General features: G+C 43.7%; 1 protein-coding gene and 1 long non-coding RNA gene across 6 annotated transcripts in view; one reads left to right on the plus strand and one right to left on the minus strand.

Moving 5' to 3' along the window:
• Positions 1–18,286, plus strand: part of Map3k20 (mitogen-activated protein kinase kinase kinase 20) — a 156,066-nt gene that overhangs the window by 104,500 nt on the left and 33,280 nt on the right. For 4 of the 5 annotated variants that reach the window (XM_040745576.1, XM_040745578.1, XM_040745577.1 and 1 more), the window contains 2 exons: positions 6,361–6,496; positions 17,620–17,664. In XM_040745576.1, the coding sequence (XP_040601510.1) occupies positions 6,361–6,496; positions 17,620–17,664 (181 nt within the window). Of the gene's footprint in view, positions 1–6,360; positions 6,497–9,820; positions 15,101–17,619; positions 17,665–18,286 lie in introns of those variants that run through there. The other variant, XM_040745581.1, reaches the window with a different exon arrangement.
• LOC121140385 lies at positions 1,972–17,638 on the minus strand. The gene is made up of 3 exons (XR_005877194.1): positions 17,213–17,638; positions 3,348–3,443; positions 1,972–3,124 (listed from the first exon to the last, which is right to left on the minus strand). It is a non-coding gene; the product is annotated as an uncharacterized LOC121140385 (long non-coding RNA).

Here is an 18,286-nt window from a genome sequence, read left to right on the forward strand (position 1 = left end):
ATACATACATACATACAAAAATCTTTTAAAAACAATAATAAATTCTGATTCTGCCGTTTCAGCCCATGACCCATATGACATAAAACATCTAGAAAATGACACGTTCTTATGAGAGGCAGAAAAGGCCAGTTCTATTATAGTGCCATCTTGAAAACCAGTAAGGCCTTGAGAGTCCTCTGATGTGCTCTCCTGGATCTCCAGACGTGCTACAGTTACTACCTTTTTTCTTTTCTTTTTTTTTCAGTTTTGGTTTTTGAGACAGGGTTTCTCTGTGTAGCCCTGGCTGTCCTTGAACTCACTTTGTAGACCACCTTAGCCTCAAACTCAGAGATCTGCCTGCCTTTGCCTCCTGAATGCTGGGGTTAAAGGTGTGCGCCGCCACCGCCTGGCCAGTTACTACACTTAAAACAGCATTTTAATGACAACAGCATTCTAATGGATGTGAAAGGGCATTTCATAAGAAGACATTGACTGGTCCTATCATCAAGTCAAATGATGATGCTGATGGGGTTGTAGGAAAAGGAACCCTGATCTGCTGCTGGTGGATAGTAAACTTGTGTGGCCACTGTGGAAGTCAGTATAGAATTCCTCAAAAGGACAAAATGAGAGCTTGCACATGACCCATGCAGAACCTGAGTTTAAAATATACACACACACAAAGTGCATGTAGGGGTGTGTGTGTGTGTGTGTGTGTGTGTGTGTGTGTGTGTGTGTGTGTGTGTGTGTGTGTGTAAAACGCTGGCTCAGTAGCATGGTCTATAATCCCCCTGCTGGGAAACCAGAGACAGGCACATCCCTGGTACACTGGCCAGCCAGCCTAGGCAAATTTGTGAGTTTCAAGTTCAATGAGTGACCCTATCTCAAAAAAGTAAAGGGAGAGAGATTGAGGAAAATAGCTAACAGCATCCTCCTGCTTACACACATGCATACACATATATGCAAACCCACATACACACGCCCGTGCATGCTCACAAGAACAGATGGTAGACCACAACACCACATGCACATATACACAAAATAAAAGTATATGTGTATCTTTATATGTGTATATGTGTGGGTTACAGAACTAAGAAAACCGTTGGTGGCGGGAGGCGGAATTTTGAGGCAGGTGGGAAATAGAAAAGGCTATAGAATGCGTGTGATAAAGAGCGGAAGCGGGGCTTAGCTGGGGGTAGAGCGTGGAGGGGGCACCGGGGCAGCAGGGCGGGAAAGAGCAAAGAACAGCGATTCATACACGAAAATACCGTGGCGAAGCGCACTCTTTCGCGTGCTAACCTAACAAGTTAATTAAAAGGAGGTCAAGTGGCTGATAAGCATGTGCAAATATTCAGCTCCACTTAGCAAAGAAACAAATAAAAGGAGAATAACTCACTTATGAGATTTTCAAATTCTCACATTATGAACTTAAGTGGTGCTAATACACTTTCTCATGCATTTTTTTCCAGTGCCGTTAGATGCCCTAAAAATTTATAAATGCTTTTCCCGGGAAGTCCTACCACTATGACTTTACTGCAGAGCAAACCAATGGGAAAGTTCTGACAGAATGTATGGGTGCTTGTTCAGATGGCCCCGTTTAGAACGCCAAAGCTAGGAACAGAACTTAGTGTATAAAAGAATGGCCTTCAAAAACGGTGTCTACACACCCAGAATAATACAGCCCCACCCATGAGTTCTGATCAGGGGATCTGAAAAGTGAGCTTAAAATGGAGACTACAGTCTCATTTATTCAAAATTATAGAATTTTAAAAGTAAAACCAGTGCACATTAATGTGTCTGCACAGGCACGTTAAAAAACACATCCAAGAGACAGTGGGTCACTGGGTAATGGCAGTTTTCTGTTTGTCTTTTTTTTTTTTTTTTTTTTTGGTTTTTTTGAGACAGGGTTTCTCTGTATTGTTTTGGAGGCTGTCCTGGAACTTGCTCTGTAAACCAGGCTGGCCTCGAACTCACAGAGATCCACCTGCCCCTGCCTCCCAAGTACTGGGATTAAAGGCGTGCGCCACCAACGCCCGGCTTCTGTTTGTCTTTTATTTTAACTTCTGCATTAGGTCTGAATTAATTGAATGATAAATGTAATGTTTAAAATGCTTCCCGTGAAAGTTGGCTAGAGCAATACATGCCTAGAGACCTCCCTACTCAGACCCTCTTGAGTAGGAACACAAGTTCAAGTGTAGCCTGGGCAACGTAGCAGCACTCCATCTCAACGACAAACATAGAAGAACAAATCCCACACCTCCAAGGTGGGAAATTAAGAGAACTGGTAGTAAAACATGGGGGAGGGTACCCCGATCAGTAAGAGGCACCATTTCTCAGGGCCTTCCGGGAGCTGAAAGAGCGTGTGTGCCTCACCTGAGCCATCAAAACAGTTGAAGGCAGCAGAACTGTGGTAACTAACCTTGACAGTTGGTTAAAGCCACAGGGATGATGGCTGTAATATTGCTAAGCAGTTATTGTTTGTTAGGCTCCTCCAATGACCATTTAGAGTTATCTTTCATAATCCCCGTAGCAGCCCAGTCAGATCCCAGGATCTAACATCTACTGCTCGGGTAACCTGCCTGAACTTATACTGTACTGTGATGGAGCCAGAATGAGACCCAGGTGCTGTGACATTGGACTACGGCCACCAGCCATGCCAGCTGTCCATTAACATGCTCCTTTTGCCCGATTTCTTTTCATCTCAGAAGCAAATTGTAGGGTGTGATCATTTTAGGTTATCAATCAAGTCAGTGTGCCACGTGCCGAAAAGAAGGCTGTGGGGTTTCAGATCACCTGGAAGTCAAAGGGCATGACGTCTGTGCTGCTACGTACTTTGTCGGGGTCCAAAGACTTTCAGCAGATGGGAGTCACGGTGAAGTGTGAGTCCAGGCATGCTGGGGTACTTGCAAATGGTGGCCTCCTGCTCGAGCTTTCTCTCCATGCAGGTGGATGAAACACCGAATTTAGAATTAAATGATTCTGAAATCCTCTGTTAAACTAGCTTAGCTTACTAAACGCCACTTCAGCAGAAAGAGCGAGCAGCAGACTCAGTTCATCAAATCCTTGGCTGCCCCTCCCCTTGACAAAGGAGCAGAAGCTGTGTCCCAATGTTCCTGCTGTCATTTGCTGCCTCGTGTGATTGTACAACCTGTAGTAGGATACATGAATGAGCTAAAGGGTTGAAATGGAGCATTCAGGCTTTGACTGTTAGCAAAATACTTTATGGGTTGTTTTTCCATGGTGGCCAAAGCACTGTTGCCATGACATGCTTTTTGCAAAAAACAAAACAGAGATCAAAAATGTAATCTTTGTGATTCAAATATTAGAACACATACATGTTCATACCACAAGTTTAATACATTTCTACTTACCATGTAATATATAAGCCATAAGGCTATTCTTTCAGATTGACCTGTGATTTCTCAGTGAATCTGTCTAACGAGAGAAGAACAATTGCAGTTCATTGCCTGGAAAGGGAAAATTGATATTAGTTGAAATCAACCTTGTCTGGATTTGGTTTGAGAGAACCAGTTTTCACCAACTGAAGGTTAAGAGATGGAAGGTTATATATAATATATATAAATACACCATCAAATGTGTATGATGGGGAGTGACGCATCTGTTCAAGACAAAGGAAACCGCAAAGCGGGTGGTGTCTTTTCTGTCCTTGGTTTGGGTCACTCTCTCATGGCATTCAAGAGGGAGTGGTGCGGGAAGATGGGCTATCTTCCCATGGTATATGCTTCTGCCACCACTCTCGGCTTACTTAACTGTTAATCTGTTTTCTACAAGGGCTCAAAATCACAGTGGGCTCCCTAGTTGGAATTTGAGATGAGGCCTTGGATTTAATTACAATCAAAACAGACTGGGTTGGTCATTTATCCTGACTGGAAAGACCACGCTTCAGTGGGATCGGTCTCACTGGCAGGACAGTTAGGACAGACTCATCAAGTGTTACACAGGCATGTGGCCCCGGCCATCCCACCAATGAGGATGCTGACTTCTGCGACCTCCTTGCTACCCTCTGACCCTCAAAGTGGCTCATTCTTTTTTGCCATGGAATTTTGTCATGGAATTATGTTTTCCACACTGAGTTTTTCTCTCCAGTCCTCCATTTGAAAAGTTAAAACAAACTTTCTTGTGAATTGGCATAATATTTTTCTCAGAAATATTAAGGATAAGCTTGGATTTTACGACAAAGTCCTAATTCTAAAACAATTCTGCTTTCGTACTTTTTCTGGGAACTGCACTGTGATTTCAGTATGCCTTCGTGATTTGTCACATGACCTCAGTGAAAATGAGAAGCTGCATTGCAATTTTTGCATCCTGAGGGACTTTTCATACAGCTTTGGTTTGAATGCAGATTCACCTCCCGCTTTCCCCTTGAGTTGGGCAACTCAGTTTTCATCCATAAGGAGTCGAGTAGATGTCCGCTTACTCTGACTTTCCCTGGAAACACAGGGCAGGTTTTGCTTAGGTGCATTCATTCGCCGAGCTCTGGGGATCCATGTCTTCCCGCCACCTCAGGGTCTCACTGCAATGATGTAGTGTGGTGCAGAGTTGTCTGTTCAGGACACCAGAGGTGTCCTTTAGCCTCCCTGCCTACCTTCACAGGCTTCTCTGCCCTCACCCCAGCCTGCCCGCCCTTTCGACTCTCATTACATGGCGTGGCTTGTGTGCAAGCTCTTCAGAAACCCAAGGAGGAGAACTTCCAGTTCTCAGAGCATAAATTTAGACATTAACATTGTGACAGCCCTGAAGGAGGAAAAGTTTGTGCCCAGCCATCTTGCCAGTTTCAGTTTCTGCAAAGAACAGTTTCTGTTACTGGGCACAGTGTCCTAAGTGGCCTAGTCATGACCGAAAGAACTTCCTTTAAAATTATAGAGGCTAAAAGAAACTCAGAAATTTTCTGGACTCGATTATCTCATGCTTGCTAGATTTTAAAATGTGTTTGTGTGGGACTCCTGTGTGTGCAGATGTGTTTATCTTCTGTGAGACTCCTGTGTGTCCAGCTGTGTTTGTGTGGGACTCCTGTGTGTGCAGATGTGTTTATCTCCTGTGTGTGCAGATGTGTTTATCTTCTGTGGGACTCCTGTGTGTACAGATGTGTTTATCTCCTGTGTGTGCAGATGTGTTTATCTCCTGTGGGACTCCTGTGTGTGCAGATGTGTTTATCTTCTATGGGACTCCTGTGTGTGCAGATGTGTTTATCTCCTGTGTGTGCAGATGTGTTTATCTTCTGTGGGACTCCTGTGTGTGCAGATGTGTTTATCTCCTGTGTGTGCAGATGTGTTTATCTTCTGTGGGACTCCTGTGTGTGCAGATGTGCTTATCTTCTGTGGGACTCCTGTGTGTGCAGATGTGTTTGTGTGGGACTCCTGTGTGTACAGATGTGTTTATCTTCTCATCTCCGTGTGTTTCTTGTACCTTTTCTTTGGCTTCTTTTCTTGTTTGTTCTGTCCTATTCCAGTTTGTTTGGGTTTGTTTTATCTTACTTTATAATTATTCTTTGGATGCCTGTTTGTTTTCTAAGGAGAAAGGGTTTGGATTTGGATGGGCGGGAAGAATCTCAGAGTAGTTAAGGGAGAAGATACCATAATCAGAGAATATTGTGTTTCAAGACAGGGTTTCTCTCTTGTAGCACTGGCTGTCCTGGAACTAGCCCTGCTTCCAGAGTGCTGGGATTAAAGGTGTGAACCACCACTGCCCAGCTTGAGACATGTCTATTTTCAATAAAAGAAAAAAATAGAGAAAAAATTACCGGTGCTTGTTAAATAGTGGAAACAGCCAGACTTTGCCCCACCAGCAATTCATGCACTTTCTCTAAGGTAGAGTCGTAGCCATCTATCTGTGTTTTATTGTTTTCAACAAGCAGACCCAGGAATTCTCAGGGTGAAGCGCATTGTAGAACCCTGGTTTCTTATAACCACTGCCCCTGAAGTCAAAGAAATTGCCAGCCCAGTAGCTCGCTCTGCGTATTACACAGCCCGTGTGTTGTTTTCCAGCCACCCCATCCGATCCACAGATCACTAACTATTTATTGGGGCTGTTGTGGAAGTAGAATGAGAGGTACTTTGTGAACTCTAAAGCTTCTTAAACTACAAACAGGTACTAAATGGCTAGCCCACGATGCCAGCTCCCGACCTGTGCTACGTAGTTCCTGGTCACTCTTCAGTGCCTTGTTGAAATGCTCTGAGTTTGTTTCTCCCTAATAGAAACTGCCTGTTGATTCTGAAGGATAAGGAAGAGCTCTGCTTCTCGGGTTAGTGCCTGGCCAGTTTCAAAGCCCACACCTTGGCTTTTCATCTGGTTAGCGCTCCAATGAACCCACTGAGTATCCGCAGTATCACCAGAGTGGAGACTCACTGAGCTATCTCTCTGCAGGTGTGAAATTGAGGCAACCCTTGAGAGGCTGAAGAAACTAGAGCGAGACCTCAGCTTTAAAGAGCAGGAGCTCAAAGAACGGGAGAGACGCTTGAAGATGTGGGAGCAGAAGCTGACCGAGCAGTCCAACACCCCGGTGAGTACGCCACCTAGTGGTTTCCTGCAGCACTCCGACACCTGGCTGAGCATGGCAGTAGGGCTAATCTCCCCACCTACGGCTCTTCCCTGCCCCTGCTCCTGAGAATTAAAGGCCTGCATTGGTAGTAAGGAGTATAAAACATCAAAACGTCACATATTTATAGGAAAGAAAACTATTTAGGAGAAAAATCCCTCCTTCTGACTCTCCTTAAGAACTGCTGTTCTCTCGGTGCATTTGTATATTCAGGCTACTAGAAAAAAATCTAATGTGTTTTTGGACCATCTGTTGGGTCCTCAGAACACTGTTTGAATGCTGCTGTTCAGCATTGTACTTAGAGGCCATCAGTAATTAATGACTGCAACGGAAAGGCAGCCAAGAATATTTGGGTGTGTCAGAACTTAACCACATTTTCTTTCTAAGATTGAGCTGGCCCGCTAACAGTGATGACCAGCATTAATATGCCTTATTAATTTAGTGCTGTGATGATAAGCAGCATAAAATGGGGAAAGGGCTTCTCCTGGGACGGGAAGCTGGTTTGCTCTACCTCTAGGAAGACCAGAGGAGCCCTGGCTCTTTATCTTCTAACCTTGAGTTTTAGGTGTATGTTAAATGTTAGATCCTTTTACCATTCTTCTAGATTTTAAATAAGGGTTACTTTCAGGAGGCAAGTAAAGCTTAGGATTGGTTTATCTAGGATTTTCAGTGAGCAATATTTATCCACTTCAAATCACAAGAAATGAGAGATTAAAAATAGCTATTGACAAATAGATAAGAAGAAGGTTTTGTGTTCCTCAAAGATCTCTCCTAGTTAGACAAGTCCTAGCCTCCAATGAGAAGCCTGAGACAGATTGTAATGTCTTCCTATGTATAAAGAAGAGGAGAATCTGTCTCTACTTCCAATTCCTATGGGGAAGCAATCTGATGTCCGCTCACCCCCAAAAAGGCGAGTGCCTCTTAATGTTACAGATTTACCCTTTTCAAAAAATGCCTTTGGTAATCCCAGGAATGCCCAGGTAAGAAGTGAATTGTGTACATAGGACTGTGTACAAAGGGTACCTCACTTTTGTCAGTGAGTCCTGTGAACTTAACCAGACTCTCAAGGAAGGAAAGGGTAAAGGGGAGAGTTTCTTGTTCAGACTGAGTTGGTGCCAGCTGGATGCAGCGCCCAGGGCTGGTGAAAGAGCCCTGTTTATGGGGGGCAGGAGAGAGCATGCAGCCTTGTCCCTAGAGCCCGTGCGCTGGAGGCTGAGGGCTGTTTATGGGGGGCAGGAGAGAGCATGCAGCCTTGTCCCTAGAGCCCGTGCGCTGGAGGCTGAGGGCTGTTTTGTTTTGCTTTTTAAGAGCATTGAAACCTTAACTGTAAAGCACCGCGTGGCTTGACTCCCTCTAAATGCAGTATTGTCAGGAAAACTTTCACCCGTCTATTATAGAGTGCGCTTTAGAACCTTGCCTCAGCTTATTGGCATCAGTTTTGCTAAGAAATTATGGGCTGCCTTGCACATATTGTTGCTGCTGGTAACACAGTTGTGGATTAAAGAATAAAACCCTGTGGGTGCTTAGTAGGTTGTATCTTGCATTTTAACTCCAGAAAACTTAAAGCCAGTGCTTTGCGGGAGGGCCACCAGCTAACAATGTACAGCATGGCACAAAGTCTCCACGCAGTTTCCTCCCTTTTTACTCTTGAGGCCCAAGTTTTTCCTTTGTTTATAATTCTTGCTTTCAACGTCTAGAGCCCGTGTTTCTAAGGGAAAGGAGTTTGTGCTCAGGTATTTGAGGAGCAGCTGTTTCCTTTTATCCTCACTTCAGTCTCTAGTTGGCTTTAAACTTGACTGCTGGGAACAAGAGAAATCTTTTTAAAAGAAGCAAAACTGGCCTTTTTACAGGTAGCTTCACCTTAAATATAACAGTCTAACATTTGCACAACTGCATAAAAATACCATCAAATTGATTTCGAGGATACTATTTTCCTTCCTGAGATGCTGAAGATGTTGGAAAGATGAGTTCTCTGTGTATAAATATAAATAGGGATGATGCTTATTTCTAATTATTGTTGCAGCTTGCTGTAAAGAATTTAGAGATGAAGTCTTTTTTGAGAAGTATTTATGGAGCTCTCTAGAGGCTAACATAATGTGAGAAGAGACCTCAGCAATACTAAAATAAATAAACAACAAAGAGTTCCTTAGAGCTTCTATCAATCGAAAACCAACTTGAGAATACGAGAAGGGTGGTCATAGGCCCTGTCCCACGAGTAAGGACCTGAGGCTGGCTGAACCACATGACCTTGACACATAGCCCACAGGGCCAAAATTCTCTCCTAATAGAATGAGCTGGTTTTTGAAAACTGAGCTCCAACAATAACTTGAATTAGAAAACTGGGTGATCAAGATGGCTCTGTGACTAAACGTACTTGCCAATGCAAGCCTGATAACCCAAGTTCTTATATCCTGACAGTTTCACCATAAAATAAATAGAACCAGACATTATGGATTAGGTTGGCTGTTGAAAGCAATTACATAAGGAAAAAAATAAGCATCACCACTGTGACAACATGAGAAAGAACTCATAAACAGGAGTTCCGTTGAAAGGAGACTTGGGTACTAGCGGCTACAGCAAAGAGACAGTCTAAGTGAATCCTAGGCAGTGCTCCCCGCTCCCCTGTTCCCACATAGTCACGGTAACCGGCCCGAAGGTTAGAGACAGGATCCAGAAGTTAGTCCCAGGTGAGTTGTATATGAACGTGAATAAATTAAACAGTGTGGGGTCCAGCTGGAGTGGAGTAATGACGGAAGCAGGTAAAGTGGCCTCGGGGTGTGCTCAGGGTGCTGGCCTTGGGAGAGAGGTGGAGTCACGAGCTCCCCAGCTGGACGGGATGACACTCGGCCTGACTGCTCTGCCCTTCCTCTGAGCTCTACCTTGGGACAGGGCTTTCTGAATTTTTTAACTTGAGATTTTAAACTCTGTTTCATTTCTTCTTTTTTAATTAATACAGTGGTTAATCAGATGTTTCTATATGGAATTGAAATCTGGAAAAATTAAGGGGCATCCAAAACACTATTTTGTTTTAAGCAAAGCAAGGACCTAAAACTGGTCCCTACCTGTCCACTTGGAATTTGGCTCACTGTGGTGCTTTGCAAGCTTTCAGATATGATTTTCTCTGTCATTTATAAAGTATGGTCAATACCCTGGCACCAAATCTGGCATTCAGTACGCCCTCATCATTCACCTCTGGTGTAGTACCAACTGATGTTGTGGTGTCTGTCCCCTGATTTAAATTGGTACTAATTTCTCTTTTCACTTCTGTCCTTTCTCCCCCTCTGATAGCTTCTCTTGCCTCTTGCTGCAAGAATGTCTGAGGAGTCTTACTTTGAATCTAAGACAGAGGAGTCAAACAGTGCAGAGGTGTCATGCCAGATCACAGCAACAAGTAACGGGGAGGGCCATGGCATGAACCCAAGTCTGCAGGCCATGATGCTCCTGGGCTTTGGGGATGTCTTCTCAATGAACAAAGCAGGAGCTGTGCTGCATTCTGGGATGCAGATAAACATGCAAGCCAAGCAGAATTCATCCAAAACCACATCAAAGAGGAGGGGGAAGAAGGTCAACATGGCCCTGGGGTTCAGTGATTTTGACTTGTCAGGTGATGATGATGATGATGATGATGATGGCGAGGAGGAAGAGAACGATGTGGATAATAATAGTGAATGACGGCAGAAAGTAATAAAGCTGAAATGTTTTTTTAATGTAAGAAATGTATTATCTCAGTCTGTGCAAACAGCAGCATAGGGAGGCGAGCACTGAGTACTGCACCTTAGGCCATGCTCACCGAGGGCGATTTCCTCATCAGTGTGACTTTACTTTTGCATTCAGAAAAGTGAGGCACGGGAATTAAGCTAAAGGTATATTTATTAGCGAGTGTGGTGCCTGGTTATAGAAACGTGTGATTATATACATACCATGTCCTTAAACAAATGACATTTGGGCCTTTCTGCTTTAAAGTACATACTTGGTAGTTTGTATTTGACTATTGTATTCCCTTCACTCACTCAGTTGGGAAAATGTCCATTTGGAACAAGTTCTACTCCTGACTCCACTAAGGTTCTTCCTTGTCCAGTACATCATAATGGTGGAGGTGATGGACGACTATAACATACAGCCACATTTAAAAGCGGGGGGGCTGAGATGAAATGAGGTTATTTTTTTAAAAATGCTTCTTCAGAAATAACTAGACACCAGGAATTTACAAACCAAATAGCACACAGCTCCTCAAAGTAAAACCTTAGTGGTGTTCTCTAGTGACATTTGAAGGGGAAATCCTCTGGGTTTGAAGTGAGCAGCAGACATCACTAGCTTGCATCCCCCATGCTGGCTGGAAGCATCCTAACATGAACACACTGTCACCGTAAGCTTAGCTTGTGCTTTATACAGAATTTGGATGTGTCTAGGCATGAGCAGGCTGAGCACACACCTGCTCTGTCCATCCAATAAAATCACTCTGTTTCTGTTTCCCAGAGGTGCATATAATAATATTAGATTGTAATCTATGTGTAGGAAAAATAAACACTATAAATAGGGAAGACAGGTTATCCCTCTTAGACACAAGTATGTTCTGATCAGGTCTTTCTGTTAAATGTCGCTATACAGTGCTGCCCCCCCCCTTTCTTTTCACTGAGCTCTGTGATGCTGGTTTGAGAAATAGATTCAGGTTGCTACTTACTATGAAGGCCAGGCTACCCAGAGACACTCTCAGAGACTAGCTTCTCTATCAAAACTTACTTAAGCTATAAATACAACTAGATAAATACAATACAAAACTCTTTATCAGTCTAATGGGACATAGTGTCATTCATTTGACAATGAAAACGAAATAGTTTTCTGTGGTCCTTTTTGTTCAGAAGCTGACATCAGGTGTGTGTGGTGGCTAGTGTCCATAATCCTGGTACTTGGAAGCTGAGGCAGAAGGATGGTGAGGTTAGCAACAGCCTGATGGAGCTACAAAGCAAGACTCTGTCCCAAGAAAGGATTAGATGCCATCCACTGCTGTTTCTAAGTATGTTTGGTTATGAAGTCTTTGGGAGTCTGAGATGGGGTGTGCTTCTAACCCTCAGTGAGAATTGAAATGTCCCACCAAAAATGAAAGCTCACTGCAGCTTTATTGGGGAGAGATAACTAGTGCAAGGTTCTGACTGTCTGTGGCTGTGCAGTCCTGGGTAGACTATTTAATCTCAGAGCCTATATGCTCTTCATTATCATGATGCGAATGCTAATCTACTTCAAAGAAAAAGAATCAGAAGAAAGTGTCTGACCATGTAGCATAGCACCAGGCCATGGCAGGTGCCACTTAACACCACCTACAGCTAATTGTCAAGTAAAAGAGACAAGAGAAATAAGTGGGTTCAGTAACCTCTGCTTACTCAGAAGTATGAAGCTAAGAGTAGATAGCCATCAGGAAATATAAAGAGAGCAATTTTTAGGATGTAAAAATGTGCAAACAGATTTAATTCAGTTGCCCTTGGAACCTGTGTGCCATGACCAGGTCTACCTGTGCTGGGTGTTTACAGACTGGTACAGTCTGCCTGAGAAGGTGACTTCCCCTTGTGCCTGTCCTGTTGTAATCTTCTGCACATATATATTCTAGATATGTAGCCATGCCACTCAAGCAGAACATCTTGGAGGGGGCAAAAGTTGATGCCTAGCAACCCCTGATTTCCCAGCATGCTGTGAGTACCTGAAGGAGACAATGGCAAGTACAGGCTCTTAAAGCCTCTTGCACATCTATATGTCCAGGCACAAGTTAAAGTCAACAAGTGTTCACTGGGGCCCTGTTCTACCGAGTTCTCGAGAATAGATGACAGCGTCTGCACGCAGTGAAGCGTGCGTGCTAGTGAGCAGTCAGGATAGCGTGTGTCATAGAACGTTATGATTTTAAGTGCATGCTGGAGATCGGAGGGAGGAAGAGGAGGCTGGTGTGAGAGGTCGTCAGAGTGTGGTCAGAAAAGGCCCGGCTGATGGGTAACATCGTACAGAGCTGAGGGAAGTGGAGGGAGCTCTGTGAGAGGCGACTTCTGCCCTCGATGGAAGAGCATACGCCTCACCCCCCCCCCCAATCAGGAGATGGTTTAGAACATATAAATGGCAAGGAAATCATGGGGGGGTTCCTAAATTAATACCTAAATTCATATTCTATATAAAATTTTAATGCATTAAAAACCAGCCAGATAGTGCCACTAGGGAAAAGTTACTGGATTCTATACCCAGACCTAGGTTTACCATTACCAAGTGTATTTCTCCCATCTCTTAACTGCTGCCTTTTTCTCCATCAATGTTGGAGCCATACTCATAGCTCAGTACTCAGTCATGGAGAAACCACAGGACTTGGGATAGAGCCTCGGTGGAGAGCTTCTAAACGCTCTGTCTGGGACTACATAATACACCATTGGCTAGTTTATTTCTGCTCCAAATTAGTCTACAGCTAGTTGCTTAGAAATGTTCAAACATGCTGGGCGTGGTAGGGCATACCTTTAATCCCAGCACTCAGGAGACAGAGGTAGGAGGATCTCTGAGTTCAAGACCAACCAGGCCAGCCAGGGCTGTTACACAGAGAAACTGTCTGGGGGGAAGAAATGCTCAAACGTACCTGAAATCTGACTCATATAAACAGGATCCTATGGAGTTCTCACACCATCTATAAGGATCACTAGAAAGCTTTAGATTCAGTTAATTTTATTTTTTTTAAATCTATTAGCAGAATTTCTAATGATGCTAATATAGAACTAACTCACTTATTAGGTCAGATTTTGAACAATGACAAATTATCAGTGTTAGATTTTATTTCAATGACATGACTTACAAAGGAACACAATTCAGAATTTAAAGAAGTCCCCAGAAATGTAAAGGTTCAGATGGAGAGTTAGAACTCTGGATTATGGTGATAATTGTTAACCAGATGGCAGGCTGCCTCGCCTTTACCTTTCCCTGAGCATGGAGAATTTGAGGACACCAACTGTAGGTCTCAGCTGATAGGAATTGCCACCTTGACTAGCCAGCTTACTGCCTAGCCTGATGGCATCCTGCTTGCCAGGAACAGTCCTGTCTTGCAAAATCCCCACAGCGTTGCCCTGTCCCCACTGTGGTTTGTTAAGTCTTTACACTTCTGCTATCCAGATCTAGTTTTCCCCCAAACAAAATTACCCGAGCCTTTTCAGAGCGATAATGACACCTCCTGCATTTTAGGAAGTTGTAGCTTTTTCTCAGAACCCTGTTTGTGGAAATGATTTCTCCCCCCACCCCATGGTTGCGGGTAGGAACCCTATGAAAAACTGCGTCCCTGGGGGAGGGGCACTGACCCGTTAAGGTGACTCCACAATAGGACAGCCCTGGTGGAGAGGCCATCATTCTGCAGTCATTTCAAGGAAATTTTTTTCTAATCTTTTTTTTCTTAAGTAAAATCACATTTTTATTGTTTCACAAATCGCCAATGGGATAAGGTTGAAAGCACACGGCACACTTCTTTTGATGCCCTGACAATACTGAGGACTGCTTTGGGTTTGTTTTTTGTTGTTAGTGTTTTTTTGTTGTTTTTTTTTTTTTAACCAGTAACTTTTAAAAAAGAAGCAGTGAATTTGTTAGTCTTTAACACCAGCTGAGGTATTCACACTTGATCCCATTAAAATCAAAGGGGGTGTTCAGAAGAGACCCAGAGCCGTTTTCCTTCAAGTTACTGTGTGTGTGTGTGTGTGTGTGTATACATGTATATATAAAACTCCAGTTTTCATTAGAATGCTAAGCATTTTATGAAAGATAGTTTTCAAACCTAGTGAGTTACATATTGATACTTTAAAAACTATTTCAAAAGTATTGGGCAGCCTTGTGAAACCAGTCAAGTCCCACCACGCCACAGACACACAGTAGAGCATAAATCTTTCTATAATCAGGCACCGTCTGCTGCTTTCAAGAAAGACCATTTTCCTGTGTAGACTATAAGCACTGTCGCAGAGGCTCCATCCTGCTGCACATAGCATAGCCTGACAGACAGCTCTGGGTACAGCATTCTGTGATTAAAAAGTGAATGTCTGTCAGGAAATCGGGACAGGCCATGTCTCCTCAGACCCCAACCTTGTGGGCACTCTGTTGCTTGTGTGAGAAACTTTCTGGCATGTGGTTAGTTATTTCAAACTGGAGTTCAGGCACTGATGCAACTGTTTTATAGCGTGTGCGAAATACTCTTAGTTCCAACACGACACACTGCTTTTGCACTCTAAAAATATTAGAAATATTTCTATCCTTTGAGTGTGGGCTTTTAATAAGGGGCATCATCACTGTGTTTTCATAATAGTCTTCTCTCCTTCACTCTATTGCAATGTTATCCTGAGCAAGTCTATGCCAAATGCCATGTATAATGTTTGTATGGAAGATTAAACTGCGCTCCTGTGTGGTAAGACTGTTTAGTTGCCGACTTCATAGTTGGAGTTTGATATTCCAGCACGGAGTCCACGATGTATTCAGAAATCCAAGCTGGTGTCATACATTTCATTCTGATGTGAACTTTTCTCTGCTTCCCTTTGTTCTAAGACTCCATTTTGCAATAAACGTTTTGACAGTAAACCCCTTTGTTACGTGTCGCTGTGTACATAAGATCTTTGTTAGACTGGATTCCTAACATCCTTTGAAGAAATCAGTGTCACACACATGCACATGAGTGGTAGCTCTTCTCTCCTGAAGTCTGTTGGAGTATAAATAATGAATTACTAAAGTGATGGGGCAGTCATGAGGGAATTTTTTATCCCCAAAGAAAACAGAAAGGCTTAGAACTAACTCGTCTACAGCAGATGCACTGATATGTTAACAAGGTACAGAAACCGTGAAGGCGATGGTGAGCCTCTGTGTGGCTGGAGATCATTAACTCTTAGCCCCTGTCTTGCCAAATCCAAACCGCCTTGCAGCAGCGCCTGGTCCCAGCCTCCTCTCACTGATCTTTGCAGGCGTCTGCAGACTCCTGCTGGAGGGAGCATCCAGCAGAGCTCGGGTCTTCCCTGTGGCATCACACTGATGAGCCGGACACAGTTGCAGCAGGAACTCTGTGTCCTTCCCACAGTAAAACTGAAGATGTTGCTTATCTCATTGATAATCTCTATTCAAGAAATGCGCATTCCTCAGTTTTGTTAGCACGTGTGGAAAGCATATAAAAGTCAAAACACACACACACACACACAACATCACATCCACACACGCACTGACATCCTGTAGAGACAAGCCTCGATGCAGGGCAGTACTTCTATATGGTATCTCGATGTCTCTCTGCATCCGTGGTGGACAAAAGGGGTGGCATGTTCCCGCAGCTGTATACAGCTGCCCGGCGAAGAAGTAAAGCTTGCCATGTATTTTCTTTGATTGAGATCAACTTCGGATGAGCTTCCTTGAGTCCCTCGTTCACACTATTAAAGTGAGCATGCTGGGTGACTCCTTCATAGCGCGTGTGTGGAGGGTATGTGGAGAATATTACTGACTCGAGCCCATGCTGTATGTCCTCGCAATCTAGATGTAGTACTCAGAGTCTGCACATTCATGTTTAAAATAATAAAACCTGCTCTGCTGCACCCAGAATTGGCTTCTTCTCTTTTTCCTCCAATGCAATTTCACTGCATCCTGTGCTCCAATTAAGTGAGCATGTCACACCCGCTCCATTCCTGTGGCCAGTATCTTACCTGGTTCTTCCTCGTCTTCTCTTTCCCCCGGGGCCTGCCATCCCCAGCTCAAGCCACTTGCCTTCCGTTCCCCTGTCACCGTCATCTGTGGCATATCGGTCTTTGTATGCATGCCTGTCAACACTGAGCAGACTGCCAAATAATTTGGCAACTGAATACATGCATCCTTCATTCTATAATTTTACTCATTCTATAAGATAGTACGATAAAAATTATGCAAGTGGAGCTAGAGAGAGAACTTGGTTGGTAAAATGCTTGCTTTGCATATATGAGGACCTGAGTTCAAGTCCCAGGATATACATAAAAAGCTAGCTGTTGTGGCATGTCCCAGTGCCAGGGGCAGAGAGGCAGATAGGTCTCTGGTGCTCACTGGTCAGTCATCCCAGCCTGATTGATGAGCTCTAAGTCAGTGAGTAGTACTTGAGGAATGACACCCCAGGTTGTCCTTTGGCCCTCATACATGCTTGTACCCACACACATACAAACACTCATGTGTACAGGCCAGTGTACCAAGTTCTATGCATTAGTAACAAAACATGATAAAAATGGGCCTCCCACAAATATAATCCACAGATGTTTCATACATGTATGCAGAGTATTTAGATTATACCCACCCCCATCAAAATCTCTTTCCCCAGTTTGCTCAGACACACAGACTGTCTGTAACAGAGACTGGGTGATACTTTGGCACATTCTTTCATGAATAAACATCCTGACAGTCAAGCTGGTTGAAGCTATTGGCTATATCACACGGTAGCCCATAGGACAGGGGCCTTTTCAAGTTCTGAAAGTATGTGCGATTCAGTCCATAGCCGTGGGATACACTGGTGTGTAAAGTTCTCTGGCACAGGCTGAAGGGCTCTCAAGCCCCCATTCCACGTGTGTCTGTGTTAGAGCAGCTCTGAGCCCAGATACCTTAGGACAGTTCCAGCCTCCCACATCCTGCATCATCCATGCGAGGGGGATGTCTAAGCACCCAGGAACAGGCAAAATAAGTCACCTGGCTACTTACGGTTGTTTTGGAATTTCCGATGGTAAATTATCCGATTATCCTACTGCTGGCTGAGAATTCTTAGGCTGCTCTGGTAGCTGTTGAATGTCAGAAAGGCCGTGATTCCAAGGCCCTGCTGTGGGATGTACAACCAGTCCTGCCTGCCAAGCCCCAGACCAAAGAAGACCAAGTCCCCCTTAGAACAACTTGTAAGGTAGAATGGATCTTTGTCAGGAATCGATTTACAAGTTGCCTGCCGGGCTCAGCATCCTTGGACACTGAGAGCCTCCTCTGAAGGTTGAGGAAACTGTCTTCCTCTCAACCTAACCCTCCAGAGGAAGCCAGAGCAGCAGGAGACGAGAAGACAGACCAAAAAGACTAGGATAATATTGCTTCCCTTTTTCATTTCCTTCGTATCTCCCACGCAGCTGCTGCCTTCCTTTGAGATCAGTGCATGGACTGAAGACGATGTGGTAAGCTGCTTCTTAATGCCTCATGGATCTGGACAGGAAGGCGGCACGTTTGTCCACAAGTTTGGAGATGCAGCTGGAGAGAGCTGGGTCTAGCTAGCATAAAAATAAGGACTAATAGCAACAGAAACTAGCTCTTCAAATCTTATGATGGTTTCATCTTCCTAACTGGCTGTGAAAATACTCCAGAATATAGTAATACCAATGGCAAGATAAAAGCTATGCTATAGTATATAATTTATATATACATATACTCCATATACATATATATATATACTTATAGGATATACATACATATAAGTACTCCAGAATATAGTAATACCAATGGCAAGATAAAAGTTATACTATATTATATAATGTATATATACATATACTCCATATACATATACATACCTATAGGATATATACATATATATGTATTTATTGGTATTACTATATTCTGGAATATATATATATACCAATAGCAGGATAAAAGCTATGATTCAGAATGCCAAATACACATATTTGGAAAAAATTCAATTCTTAAACTTCCCTACAATGCCAGCAGTAGACTTGAGCATGGAGGAGAGAGACCATGATGGGCTGGGGTTCCCCTCCCCTGAGGCCCACTCATTAACTGACAAGG

The sequence above is a fragment of the Mesocricetus auratus genome, unplaced genomic scaffold (genome assembly GCF_017639785.1).
Source record: "Mesocricetus auratus isolate SY011 unplaced genomic scaffold, BCM_Maur_2.0 Super-Scaffold_100004, whole genome shotgun sequence".
In the NCBI taxonomy this organism is placed as follows: domain Eukaryota; kingdom Metazoa; phylum Chordata; class Mammalia; order Rodentia; family Cricetidae; genus Mesocricetus; species Mesocricetus auratus.